This window comes from Marmota flaviventris, chromosome 6, assembly GCF_047511675.1.
Source record: "Marmota flaviventris isolate mMarFla1 chromosome 6, mMarFla1.hap1, whole genome shotgun sequence".
Lineage (NCBI taxonomy): Eukaryota > Metazoa > Chordata > Mammalia > Rodentia > Sciuridae > Marmota > Marmota flaviventris.
In genome coordinates this window covers 8,720,412-8,735,343 of record NC_092503.1, presented here as the reverse complement: position 1 = coordinate 8,735,343, position 14,932 = coordinate 8,720,412, and the positions used below count along the sequence as shown (strand labels likewise).

Sequence of the window (14,932 nt, the reverse complement as noted above, 5' to 3'; positions counted from 1 at the left end):
TGATACAACCTTAAAAATCACAAGAGGAAAGGTATTAACACTTTCTCGGCTACTTTATCATTTCATAGGAGTATAGGCTACAAAAACTAATGTGTCCCCCAGGCTGGAGTAAACCATCCCGAACTTGGGTAAATGAATGAGTCCTGCACCCCAAATTAATTTAAATTCCTTTTGGTATCCATGTCCTGTTCTTAGAAGGAGGAATTTGGGGGTAACCTTGATCCAGATAATAATGATTCCCTTGAAACCCTGTAGGTGTTATTTGTCCAGGCTAAATAATTTCAGCTCTTTTTCCTGGGTTCTGGTTTCTGTCCTTTAATCTTTGAAGACCTCACACTCCTGTTTGACTGAGGGATCTGTTTTTCACATTCATGTGATGCCCAGTTTGTAATAGCACTGTCCTCCCTCACCATCCAGGCATATCATCCTAATGCTATTTCCAGTTCATCTACCAATACTCCCTGGTCATTTGTCTTTGCATGCTGGCCCACATGATTTGCTGCTTATTTTCAGCCATAAATGAACCAGTCAGGTCATTGTCCATGTTCTGTTGGTAAAGTCTGTTCTCTTGTCCATTTGCTTTTTCCATAGACATCGTTTGGTTTGTTTCTGAGCAAAACAGACTAGGGGAGAATAATGGACTCATCACCGCATCTGTGACTGGCAGTTAGTTGAGTTTTGCAAGGAAACAGTGCACATTCTTTAGTCCAAGCGTGGGTATACTGACACTTCAGAGGCAGCACCCGGTGGTGAGATGAGCCCTAGCTCTCCCACTCCTGAGCTGTGATTGAGTTACCCAGCCCCCTCAGCCTTGTTTTCCTCCTGTGTTAGATGGGTTAATAATGCCTGTGTAGCCGAGTTGAGAGGACCTGCTGAGGGAGTATGTGCAGGCACTCTGTCTGCTATTGGAATGTGGTAAGTTTTGAAGACATGGTTATTTTTGTTATGATGGGAAGTGATTATTTGTGGAAATGTAACAGGATTTTCATCCAGTTTGAGAGTCTGTTAGTAGTTCTTGACACAAAGACATACATACTTACCCATGATAATTTTATGTAAAACATATAATCAGCTGTTCAACAGAGATAGTTACTCTGACAAGCAGAACTAGGAGAAGGGAGGATAAATCTGCTTTGTAACCACCAGCATGTCAGATGGATCAATTGATGAAGGAGGAATGGAAGATGGGAGAAGTGTTTCATGTCTGCAGCCAGCTGCAGTGAGTCAAGTGATGATGGAGGACTGTTTTCATGCCTTGAGCTCTTTGTGGAATATTATTTTAGGGGTTCAGGAATAAAGAGGCAGCAGTTTGCCTTTCAAATTAAGCATGAGGGCTGGAGATGTACCTCAGTAGTAGGGTGTGTGTATATCATGTAGTAGGGAGGCCCTGGGTTCAGATTTTGGTGCTGGTGCTGATAGGGCCTCTGTTCTAACCTGCAATTACAGGGCTGATGGTGCCGGAGACTTTTTTGTATTTTTTGTGTTGGTGTCCTGGTTTTCAGCAGTGGTTGTGCCTTGCTGTGAGCTCACAGTCCCCTGTTATGGGGTCTGCCCTCTGGGTGGGATCATCTCATGAGGAGACCCAGCTTGAACATGCTTCAGAAACCCTCAGACTTGGGTTTTAGGTCCACAGCCAGCAATCACTCAGTCCTCCTTAGGGAGTTGGGGGTGTTGGCTGTTAATCTTGTGCCATCCTGGGACTGCCTGGCCTCATGGATGGAAATGCAAGATGAGTTATCCTCAGCCTTGCATTTTGCTTTGAAGTTGAAACCAGGATTAGCTGACCCTGGGGGGTATTTTAAGGAAGTGTCTTCATGTGTTCTTTTATTTTGATGTTTGTCACTAAAGTGTTGTGAATTCTGTTCCTATCTGTCATTCATTTAAAAGATCTGGTATTCCCTTTTCTGGTTTCTGAACCCCCTGGAGACTTCATTAAATTAGTGCTCCATCTGTTTGGATGGGAATGAACACATTTCTCGCTGCTTCTCCATCACAGCTCTCTACCTCTTTCTTCTCTGCCTGGCTAATGGCACCCCTGAGCTTTGGGGGTTTTCAGTTCAAGACATTTCTAACATACATATTTGGATTTCAGCATGCCTTTTGAAAAAAATCATGGCCACAAACACCTGGCAAGGCCACCACAGGAACTCTCTCCCTGCCACCTCTCCCTTTTCCATAGAGCTTTTCCCCTTGCCTCCCTGCCCAGTCACTTGGAGATTAGCAGTGAATGATACCTGGGTTGTAGATTGTGATGGGTCCCAGAAGCACCACGGTACCACCATGTCCTTTAATTCTCACAGTGCTCCCAGTTGACTCCTGAGAAAATTAAGAGACTTTGGGAAATATTCCCCAGTTCACATGCCCAGGCCCCCCACGTCCAGTGTTGAGTTGACTCTGAAATGCTGCCTGTTGGGATGGACGGAAAGAGCCTTCAGATCTACCTACCCACCACCTCCCTGAGCTATGGGAAACAACACTGGGTAATTTGGGGATTCTGATGACCAGCACTTCAGTACGGAATATGGATGACTACATCCTGGGGTGATTGCCCTGGCTAGTAGAAGGGCCATTATATAGAGCTGTTAGGATTTATGGCACCAAATTAAACAAGACAGTGCTTGTACAGAAAAATATGAAATTATTCGAGTCCTTTATTTGTGCTCTGGCCTAAAGATCTCATTCCTTTTCAATTAAAATGCTCAATTTTCATAATGTGGTATTTAATATTCTTTATTATGCTCTTAAAACCAATATTCTCAATACTGTCAGCTCACTTTATTTTACTGAGAACACTGGACATGATGTCCATTGTTCACCAGAAGAGCAAAAGCTTAAGCACTGTCTTCTTCTCATTGCCTGCAGCGCCCCATCATCTCCATCTGCTGGGGCCACAGGGACTCGCGGCTGCTGATGGCCTCAGGACCCGCCCTGTACGTGGTTCGAGTGGAACACCGGGTGTCCAGCCTACAGCTACTGTGCCAGCAGGCCATTGCCAGTACCCTGCGAGAAGACAAGGATGTCAGCAAGCTGACCCTGCCCCCCCGCCTCTGCTCCTACCTCTCCACTGCCTTCATCCCCACCATCAAGGTACAGCCTTCTGCCCTCCCCATTCTCCATCCTCACCTCTCTGCCACCCTCTGCTCACCAAGAGGGGGATAGGGACAGGAGAGATGGGGGAGGGCATCAGAAAAGATGCACAGGGCTCCCTGCTTCACCAGAGTGTCCAAAAATGGCTCAAGTGTGACTCTGCAGAGTTGCGCCATGTCCTTCCATGCCCGCAGTCTTCCCTGAGTATCCAAGTGAGCTTTGCCTTGTATGGTAGTTTCACCTCTCTCATGTCCATGCTGGTATTCCCAGCTTGACTCCCTGTCGTCCTGATGATCAAAGGAGCAAGTGTTTATTTAGCACTAACTGTATACTAGATTTGTACCATCCTTTGTAAAAATCAGTTTTGTTCCATCCTGACTTCCAAACAGAATCTGACCTTGTTCCCACTTGAGAAACCAAGAAAGAAATTGATAGAAGTGAAGTAACTTGCCTCACAGCTAGTTAGGGAAGAGGCAGGATTGGACCCAGTCAGAATTTAGGCCTGCTCTCCTCTCTGCTGTGCTGGAGGGAGAGTCCCCCCTACCCTGATCCCTGGCCCAACACAGCCGCCTGCCGTCTTTCATACTGACTGTGCCTCCAGAAACTATAAAGGCAGCGTGTGAATATGAACCTGCTACTCGTGCAGGTCCTCAGTATCCTAGGTCCTTTTCTATATTTTATCTCTACTTCTGAGTATCAGATTGATTTGTTGGGTGCTTTTTTTTTTACTGATACTTCAAAGTTTTAGAATCTCTCATGATTTTTTTTTTCCTAGATGTTTTCCATTGATTCCACACCAGCAGTTTTCAACATTGCTGTATTGTATCATATTAGGAAACAACCTAACCAGTCTTACCCCCAGAGGTTCTGATTTAATTGTCTCAAGTGGGATCCTAGCTTAGGTGTTGTGTGATGAGCACCCACAAATTGTGAGTTGCTATTCCATACCACATAGTTAACCTTTCCCAAGCTCCCTGATGTGCCCACGCCTTCTCTGTTCTCTGTGTGAGTCTCTGGAGTCCCAGCTCTTTCCTTTTCTGCCTGTGTCCTGCCTCTAGCCCCCAATTCCAGACCCCAACAACATGCGAGACTTTGTCAGCTACCCCTCAGCAGGCAATGAACGGCTGCACTGCACCATGAAGCGCACAGAGGATGACCCGGAGGTGGGCGGCCCGTGCTACACCCTCTATCTGGAGTACCTGGGCGGGCTCGTGCCCATCCTGAAGGGGCGGCGTATCAGCAAGCTACGGCCAGAGTTTGTCATCATGGACCCGCGGACAGACAGCAAGACAGGTGGGACCCTTGCTGAGGGACTGAGCCCTTGTTCCCCTATGGTTATGGAATGTTATTACTTACAACCCATGCCAAAAGAATGCCTTTTATGAAGTGAGCCTGAGTTGGCTAGCGTGGAATATCCCTGAAGCTCCTACATTCCTAAAATCCTATTTAAGTGACAGTTTTCTAAATGTACTTTCTGATAGGTTAATAATGTTCTATAAGGCATGATGGAGTTAGGGCCATGGTAGAGAAAACCTGCTCTGAGAGAAGGGAAGGCTGACCCAGCTTCTAGAAGGAAGAGCCTCCTCTTTCAATTAAAGACCAAGCATTCATGAGTGCCCTAATGTCATATTGAGGTGGTTTGAAAATAGTAATGGGCCATGTCCCTGCCCTCCTTGGGTAGGTGAGATAATTTATCTTTTCAGGGCCAGGGGTGTGGCTCAGAGACAGAGCATTTACCTAGCATGCATGAGGCCCTGGGTTCTATCCCCAGCGCTGCAAAAAAAAAAAAAAAGAAGAAGAAGAAGAAAGAAGGAAAGAAAGGAAAAGAAGAAGAAGAAAAAAGAACACTTGAAGCCTTCAGCCCTGTCCCTGGCCTTCTGCCTATGTCCTTCACTGATATGCCATTAACTGCTTTTTAGCTGGTTACCAGTGAAAATTTCCTGCTTGTCCATAAAATCTTTAACATGATGGATCACTCTACCTTTGTACAGATTCCCTCCTTTGCTGGTCCTCATTGTTTAGTTAATGTGTTAAGGATACTCTTGCCTCCCTCTCTCTCAGATCCTAGACTGTGATGCTCTTGTAAGAAGGTACTTTGGTGTTTGGTGCCACTTAATGCTAGCCCAGTGTCTGCGTACCCATCAGTACCTGCAGCTCAATGTGCTGCCTTCTGTGAGACATTACCTGACACCCACCACAGAGTGAACAGCACTGTCCTTGGTACCATCCCTGATCATGGGCTGTGGAGACCTGCTCAGCACACTGCAGTCATCGTGCTTGAAAGGCTTTGCCCATCAAATCCTGAGGACCCAAGGGAGGGAACTGAGTCATATTTTTGTCACCCAGAGCTTCCCAGGTGCTTGACCTTGAAACAACACTATTGGATTGAATCTGTTTTTATTAGTTTATACTTAAATGTCCCTACTTCCTTGCACTAGTTCACTGTCCTGCCCATCAGGTTATCCTTTGTCAGTCATTACATCCCTGAAGCTGCTGTGACATGTGCATGACCCTATATCACAAAGCAGTGGGCTTGTGCACCCTAAACCTCGCTTTCCCATGCTGATGTTTTACGCAGTTGCTCTACCTGTCCGCTGCACATTATTTGCTCAGCATCATTGGGAACATTCTCCTACCAGTGTTACTGTATAAATTCAAAAGCAATGAACCTCTACTTTAAAATATTAGATATGCATTTTTTTCCTGTTTTTTGACTTATGTAACAAACTAGTACTAGGAACAGAAAGCAAGTAGAAAAATTTGGGGCTGTGGAGGAGGAGGCATATAGGAAGGAGGGAGAGGGAAGATAGAAAACAGAGCAGAAGATGTTAGCATGGTTTCAGGAAAGGGAGAAGGAAAGCTGACACTAATTGGAGGTGCCTGGGGAAGGGGTACAGAGAACGAGTCCCAAGCAGAGCCTGCGCGCATGTTCTCTCTGGCTGTCAGTATCTAAGGCCCTTCCTCTGGATGGGACTCCATAAAACCTATGCTGAAATCATAGGGTACTCCCCTGAAGAACTGTCTGTCTTCCCACTACAAAGGGGACAGGAGGGGACATGTGGGCACCAAGGCTGCAGCCTCCTAAGGCCAGACTTGCTTAAAGCCTGACCTCATTACCCAAAGGCCTGCTTTCCCCTAGTGCTGACATTTGTCAGCTCATACCAAAGAGACTGACCAATTGCTAACAATCCTTTGGGGATTGCCATGTTTTATTTTTATAGTTAAAGAATTATAAGTTGTAAAGCAAACCAGTCAACAGTGCCTATTTTGTATGAGGTCCTTTAGTCTCCTAGATAACGGAGAAGGCCCAGGATTATCTCTGTTTTTAAGGAGTTTGTAAACCCTTCTGCAAGACAAGACAAACACTTGAAAAGTTCAGTAAAGAAATCAAGATTTAAAAACCTCATGACAAAAGTAGAAGCTGTGTCACAAGGCACAATGTGACTAATTGCCAACTGAATGGTATATATAAACTAGCTCAGAGAAGGAAATGATTCCTGACTTTGAAAAGCCAAGAATTTTTCATCTTGAGAAGCCAATTAACTCTTCCAAGCTTATGCATCATTGTTTCTCAAAATGTTGTCCATGGGCCATCTCCATGCAGACCAGCAGGGAGACTTATTTAATATAAGTTCCTGTTCGCTGTGGGTTCTCAGTGATTTTTATGCACTGAAGTTTGTGATCCACTGTTGTAAATGTTCTCCAAGTATATTTTTTAGTGAAAATTCACAGATTTTCAAAAGGAATCTTTATCAGAACTTGCTATGGACCGAACTGTGTGCACTCTCCCCCAAATTCACATATGAAGTTCTAACCTCCAGTGTGAGTGTATTTGATAGGACTTTTAGGGGATAATTAAAGTTCAATGAGGTTATAAGCGTTGAGTCCCAAACTGTCAGAACTGCCCTTAATGTTTGTGTTTCTGCTGCGCCTCCAAACCTTCCAGCCTCTACCCATTACCAGTTGCAAAGCTTCTTTCGTTTATTCCACTATTCACTACGGCAGCACTCACTTCCCGGTACCAAAATCAGGATTAATCAGGGTTCTTTAGAGAAACAAAACTCATCCTCTGTGTGTACGTGATTTATTAGTAGAATTGGTTCACACAATTATGGAGGGTGAGAAGTCCCAAGATCAGGGTGTTGTCACAGGAAGTTCCAAGGAGAGCTCTTCCTGCTTTTTGGACAGCTGCCAGAATTCTCTGTGTGTTCACACAGCCTGTCCTCGGTCCTTGTGCATTAAAAAGAGACCTTGCTCTTTCTCTTTTTATAAGGTCCTAATTCTATTGGATTAGGACTGACGGACTCTCCAGGCCATTACTTTAGGTTTAGAGGCTGAAATGGAAAGGAGCTTAGTATTTTTTCCTTTGACATTTTTATGCTATTTTCTAAGCAGAATTAGGAAATTTTTTTTTCTGCCATTGTCAAAATGACATGGTATTTTAATGCCCCAAGGAATATACAAAATAATCTGGCACTGTTCACTGAACTGAAAGTTGAAACAAAATGGCTTCGCTGTTGTGCCTCATGACACATGGAGAACCACCTGGCTTGTTGGGACTTCTAGCCAGCTAAGAAACCCATGCCAAGCGAAGGCTCCCTGACCGCTGCCCTGGGAACCTGCTTACAATCTAGGAAGGCTCCTGTTGGTCTATATCTGCCAGTCTGTCCTCTGGTTTATGCAGGGATCATTGTTAAAGTCTACTTGATTTAGCTTCCCTTAAATTGGTATCTTGCAGATGAGATCTATGGAAACAGCTTGATTTCTACTGTGATTGACAGCTGCAATTGCTCGGACTCCAGTGACATTGAGCTGAGTGACGACTGGGCTGCCAAGAAATCTCCCAAAATTTCCAGAGCTAGCAAGTCACCCAAACTCCCAAGGTAATCCCAGTCTTCAGGGTGTTCCCCCCAGCCTTTTTTTTTTTTAAGCTCTGGAAAGAAATGTGTTTGTGCTAGCAAATGAGTCCCATTGAATCTGACCCTAGGGGCATATTCTGAACCATCTTTGATCCAGAATGTTGCCCAGTTCAAGAACATTTTTTTGCTCAAATAAACTTTGTTAGGGCTGGGGCTATAGCTCAGTGGTAGAATGCTTGCCTCACACATGTGAGGCACTGGGTTCAATCCTCAGCACCACATAAAAATAAATAAAGATATTGTGTCCATCTACAACTAAAAAATAAATTAAAAATAAATAAATAAACTTTGTTATGTTAAAAAAAAGGAAGACGGGCTGGGGTTGTGGCTCAGAGGTAGAGCGCTCGTCTAGCACATGCGAGGACCTGAGTTTGATCCTCAGCATCACATAAAAAGAAATAAAATAAAGTTATTGTGTTCAACTACTTCTAAAAAATAAATATTAAAAAAAAAAGAAAAAAGAAGGAAGAAGCTGACAGTTGTATGTCACGATCAACCTTTTTTTCCCCCTCATCACTTTTTCTTCTGGGAGACTGTACTTGGAATAATTACAGCTCTGTTTTGTTTTTCTTAAGGATAGAAAAGACACTCGGTGGGAAGTTTACCCAAGCCTCAGAATATCTCCAGGGCTAGTTAGTAGCAGTGGTGGGTGACATAGGGCTGGTCATAGTTCTCAGGTTTATTTGTTTTTTGTTACAATTTAAGAAAAGGAAGAACAAGGTTTTACAGTGGGTGCTGCATGTTGAGAACACCAAATTAAGTGCTGTAATTGAGAAAATAATAGTAAATTTGTCAAAATGACATGGTATTTTAATGCCCCAAGTTCCTAGGGTTTGTCTGAAGACAGAAAACTAAGAGTAAATGGACAGGCCTGCATTGTCTTAGAGAGTACTGCCTGCCTTCTCCACTGCCAGCATTGTAGGCAGTATGACCTTGGATAGAGATAAGAGCTTCCTTATCTATGGATGATAATGGATGGACCAGATCCTTGCCAAGATCCTCATTAGCTTTACAGCTCCATGATGCTATGCAAAATTAAGGTGTTTAATCAATTTACGTACAGATATAAACAGTCCCAAATGCCCAGCTCTGAAGCAACTAGTTCATTGGGCAGTTGATATACCAGTGTGTCCCCACTCGGTTCAAGATAAAGAACATGCCCATCATCAGGGAGAATCCCATGTGTCTCTTCCATTTTATATGACTTCTGTCATGATAGATTATTTTTACTTGTTCTAGAACTTCATATATGTTGCATCAAACAATATGTGGATTTTTGCTTAACATGATTTCGAGATTTATCTGTGTTATTGCATGTATCAGTAGTTTGTCTTTCTTTATTGCTCTGTGGAATTATTCCACTGTTGCAAATATACTTCTGTGTGTTTATCATATTTCCATGGATATTTAGTAGTTTAGGACTACTGTGAATAAATCCATATAAACATTCTTTTTTGAATACATGCACTCATTTCTCTTGGGTGTACACTTAAGAAGGGAGGGGCAGTCATGAGTTAGATCATTGTTAAACTTTCTGAAAATTGCCACACATTATTCCAAACTGGCTGCAGCAAGTTCAATTCCCAGCAGCAGCACATGAGAGCTCTACCTGCGTCCATTCTCACCTATAGCTCCATTGTCATTGCTCAAAATAATTTTGCCCATTCTTCTGGGTATATAGTGATATTGCATTATGGTTTAGGTCTAGTTTCTCTGACCAGTTAAGTGGCTGAGTACCTTTTCATATGCGGATCAGCCCACCTGGCTATCTATCTCCTTTTGCCCATTTTTTATTGGGTTGTTTTTCTCTTACTGATTTGCAAGAGTTATTTGTATATTCTAGCAATGGGTCTTTAGTAATGTATATACTTAACAAATAGTCCAGCATGTGAAATCCTTTTATGGTTAGTGCATTTTGTGTCCTATTTTAAAATCTTGGTCTACCCTAAGGCTGAGAAGATGGTCTTCTGTTCTCTTCTAGCAGCTCGAGAGTTTGTATCTCAGATCAACTTTACATCTAGTTAATTTTTGTGTGTGGTGTGAATTAGAGGTAAAAGTTCATTTTCCCATATAGATATCAGTTGGTCCAGCAATCTGATTTTTTTTCATCTTTATTCTAAAGTTTGTTAAAATTGCACATAAAATTTTGAACCTTCCAGTGCTGCCACAATGCTTGACTTTTTCCATTAGATGTAAACATACCCAAATGCCTAGCTCTGAAGCAATTAGTTCATTGGGCAGAGGGCACTTACTATATATAAGAAACTAAACCCTTGGCATGTAGATGTCCATTTAAGGCTGCCACCTCTTGCCTGGTCCTTTCCTCCTCCTCTTCCTGCCTGGAACCCCCCCTCCACACAGCATCCAGGCTGATAGCCCTGGCTCACAGCTTTCATTAACTTGATCCCCAATTCCCCTATTCCTCAGGAGCCTGAAGTTTCTCAACAAGCTTGCAAGCATTATGTATGAGGTTCAACACATATTTATAGGATGTTAGAAACCTTGTTATATTCATTTGTAACCCTCTCTTTGGGGTAGACTGGCATTGAACATGTGCACCTCAGAAAGAAAGAAAGTATAAAGAACCGAGCAGAGCTAGAATCTGGTGTCAGAATTCAGCAGAAAAGTATTAGATTCATTGATCTGATATAACTATTGCAGGTGGTAAAGTGTTAGATGAATCTGTTAAAATTCAAACTGTCGTGGAAGGAATTTTAAAAAATCATAGTGGCCTCAGAGTGAGAGAGGACTTCCCTTCTTGCATTTTCCCCAGGACTGATTGTACACACCCCTGGCAGAAGTCATGTGGACATTTCCAAACTTACTCTTAAGTGGGTATAAAGTGAAAGACAGTCCCCTTACAAATGAAGTTCCTTTCAAATAACTCAATTGGGGGCTGGGGGTAGAACACTTGCCTACCAGGTACAAGGCCCTGGGTTCAATCCCCCATACAGAGAAATGGGAGGGAAAAAAATCTTGATCTAATTTCAACATATTTTCAGATGTTGTATTTATTATTCAATATACAGTTCATTCTTTCCTCATATTCCTAAAGCCAAAGCAGAAGTAAGAGCTTTGTGAAAATAGGACCTTGGCCGCAGAGAATTGATGTCCACGGCTGACCTTGGAAGGGAAGAAATACTGACCTTACCCCTCTGTGCATGCCTGACCCCCCTCACTTTGTCTCCACAGGATCAGCATTGAGGCCCGGAAGTCTCCCAAGCTGCCCCGGGCTGCTCAGGAGATCTCCCGATCTCCAAGGTTGCCTATGCGAAAGCCTTCCATCGGCTCACCCAGCCTGACTCGGAGAGAGTTTCCTTTTGAAGACATCACTCAGGTAGTAACACATGGCTGAACCCTCCAGCCACTTGGACACTCCATCATCCTTCCCCTACCTGCCTGCCCTACTCTCTACCACCTGCATTCAGGTGCCTGGTTCTGTTCCATGTGCCTCTCTGCCTCTAGAAACTTCCTCCAGTGGCACTCTGACTGAGGCACATCCACTTTTCTACCTGTGCCCCTTCAAGCCAATTCTTGTCCTAGAGTGACTCGCCATTGTCTTCAGCAAGAACCCCAACCATGGCCCCTCAGTCCAGCCGTACCTGACTCCCCTGCCTCCTTTGCCTCCACTCAGCCTGCTGGAAACACAAAGAGTTTCCAAGAGAATTTCCAAGGAGAACAGTGGATTCAGAGTTGGTTTCCTTTTTTAGACCAGTGATTGGGGGAAAGCAGGGACAAAGAAAACTGTGCCCAAACCACTTTGGTGGACTATTTATTGATTTAAATTATTTTGAGACAGGTTTGCTCTGTGTCACCCAGGCTTGTCTTACATTCCTGGGCTCAAGTGATCTGCCTGCCTCAGCCTCCTGAGTAGCTGGGATTACGGGTACATGCCCCCATATTCCAGCTTTGATGGCTTTTAAAACTGCACATGTGGACGTGCTAGGACAGAACCACCCTCACTCTTGCTGTGTGCACAGCCATTAGGAAATGGGAGCCTGGCCTGTTCTAGTTAACACCTGGTCTTAAAAACGACAGAAGGATGGCAGGAATGATTGATGGTGTGCAATAAGTATGAAAATTCTTACAGGGACTAATAAAAAACATGGAAGTAGACTGAGATTCTGACTTTTTCTTTTCCTTTTTTCCCTCACAGCACAATTATCTTGCTCAGGTCACGTCCAATATCTGGGGAACCAAATTTAAGATTGTGGGTTTGGCTGCTTTCCTGCCAACCAACCTCGGTGCAGGTAAAAAAAAAAAAAAAAAAATCTTATTCTGTTATTCCACTGCCCCATTTGAAATCAGACTAAAAGATTCAGTTTCAACTTTTGGCAGCCTGAAGTGGAAAATGAGCTCCTAAGACAGCACCAGATTAGCCTGTGTGTTCTGCCAAACCTTCACTCCAGCCACTATGATTTCAGAAAAGTTTGAATTAATTTTTTAGGTCACTTTTGCTACTGGCACTTTTTTTAAAAAGTTAATTCCTGAATTTAAAAAAATAAATAAATAAGAGAAATACAAAACTCTGTCAGAGCTCTCAAAGATGTTTAGCTATTTTGGTTTATGTGGGCACGTGGGACCAGAGTCCAGCTTCTTGAATTACAAGAAACATCTGAACAAAATGGAGGGAAATAGTTTTAAGAGATTTAAGAAGTTGGCTGACTGTTCTTAGTGGTAACTATTTATAATTTCATTTTTCAGTACCAGATAAATGCCCCACCCATGACAAGTTTGAGACACAGAGGAAAACCAAACTAAGGGGACTGAAACTGGGCCAGAATGCAGACCTTGGTTCTCATCTGCATCCTGCCCAGTTGAGGAGTGCTCCCTTGTGAGACTGACATCAGAGACAAAGAAGAAAGGAAAATGGCAGATTCTTTAAAAATACCTTCTTTCTGCTGGGTGGCTCCCCGTTTGGTTGAGAGGCTGTGGCCCATCCCTGTCTTCCTCATTGCCATCTCGTTTCCCATATACACGTCTCTGCCAGGCCAGCTCAGACGGGCCTGTGGCTGCATCTCAGATGTGCTATGTCACCTACTAAAAATGGTTTTTGAAAAATTTTAAATCTGTAAGATTGTTTTCATGCAGATCCTTTAATATAAATAATTCTTGCAAATCAGATGTTAAAAAAAAAAAAGATCTTTTGCTCTGCATCTTCAGAGATTTATTAAAGAGCATTGCATTTAGATTTTTTCATTTTAGGGTTTCTTAGCTTCAAAGAAAAAAGATGAATAAAAGTAAAACATAAAAGTGAGGAGACAGAACACACCACCCCTGTACATGATGCAAAGAAAGCATATTTTCAGCAACCTAGAAGTGCTCTGAGGACCACAAAAGACTGTGCAGCTGTGCACCAGTGCCCTGTTGATGGAGATGGTTGATTTTTAATAACCACTGTTTGAATATCATTATCATCCCCACATCAGTAAGCTGACAACTCAGCCATCTGCCTATAGTAAATATTGAAAAAAGGAATGGAAGTCAGACTTCACTTAAGGGATCTTCTCATTCTACCCTTATTTCTTGTATGATGAGTAGATCCACAAATGAGCCTGTGAGAGTCCTTGAAGAAGCAGATGCTGCCTGCTGCCAGTCATCTGGGTGCCCTAAGACAAAAGCATTGGAATCATTGTTCAAATCGTTAACCTTTTTAAAAAGAGCATTTAGGTCTATATGTTACTGTTATCAAGCTACAAAAATTTTCCACATGATTCTCTTGGAGAAAAGATATTAACTCTTAGATTCTGGAAGGCATAATATATATAGGGTGTCCCATTAAATATTTTCAAAGACTGTATATTGTGAACTTAAAAAGTGAGTGTAGTTCACTGTATTGGATATTTTATTTCCTTCAATTAGGACTGCCTAACCCGTGAAAATTTTTTTAGCATTTCTTGATTTTAAAAACTCATAAGAGATTCAGAATTCAATAGATTAAGAGAAATATACAGTAAAAATCAAAGACACCTAGTTTTCTTCCTGAAGGCAGCTGATGTTGCCTTCCTAATCCCTCCTCACATTTTTTTTTCCCTATTTGTCAATCTGGACAACAAAGAATAGCACTTTAATGCATTAACTCTTAAGTTATATAGAACCATACATAATGATTTCACCAAAATTTATATTCTTTTTCTTTTGTGGGCAGGAGAGGTGAACACATGAGTCCCTTAGCCATCATCAGCCCGAGCACCAGCCTTGCATAGAGGTGCACAGGGACAGGGAGCTCCTTGGGTTTGTGGCCCTACATGTAGAGCTGTCTTCTGATGGCAGAGAGCCACAGCCCTCCTTTTCTCTTCCCACTACTCCACTGGTGCTTTGGCTCTCCTCTGACGTACCTCTGTTCATCGTGTCCTTCTTCATCCTCACAGTGATCTATAAAACCAGCCTGCTGCATCTCCAGCCACGGCAGATGACTATCTATCTCCCAGAAGTTCGGAAGATTTCCATGGACTATATTAACTTACCTGTCTTCAACCCAAATGTTTTCAGTGAAGATGAAGATGATTTACCAGGTGTGTTCACACATGTGACTGCTCTGTTGTGGTTCCTCTCTTAGGGAATTTTATACTTAGTGTCTTTTACACTTTACCCTTAATGGTCTCCCTTATCTCCCCAAATAGCTCCCTCCAGTGCTATATTGCTGCTGCAGTTGTTGCTGCTGTTTGTGGCTCCCAGGGAGCGAGGCGGGTTTACTGAGGGCTTCCATTCACTGACAGTGACTCAGTAAAGAGACTCTTCCCTTTGGAGGGGAAGATGCCTGTTCTCACTATACCCTGCAGACCAGAGAACATCTGGAAGAGAGATCTGCACAGTTATGATAGGAAACTTGAAATGGAACCAGGTTTGTGCAGCCAGAGGATGGTTATATCTTACTAGAGACCTTAGTTACAGGCCCCAAGGGTGGGCTCAACTCTTTGATAAGC

General features: G+C 43.0%; 1 protein-coding gene across 3 annotated transcripts in view; it reads left to right on the top strand.

Annotated features, from left to right (window-relative positions):
• The window catches only part of Tulp4 (TUB like protein 4), a 231,900-nt gene that overhangs the window by 208,266 nt on the left and 8,702 nt on the right, over positions 1–14,932 (top strand). For all 3 annotated transcript variants that reach the window (XM_027939588.2, XM_071612876.1, XM_071612877.1), the window contains exons 8-13: positions 2,863–3,087; positions 4,146–4,380; positions 7,826–7,970; positions 11,199–11,343; positions 12,163–12,256; positions 14,378–14,521. In XM_027939588.2, coding sequence (XP_027795389.1) covers positions 2,863–3,087; positions 4,146–4,380; positions 7,826–7,970; positions 11,199–11,343; positions 12,163–12,256; positions 14,378–14,521 — 988 coding nt within the window. The remainder of the gene's footprint in view (positions 1–2,862; positions 3,088–4,145; positions 4,381–7,825; positions 7,971–11,198; positions 11,344–12,162; positions 12,257–14,377; positions 14,522–14,932) is intronic.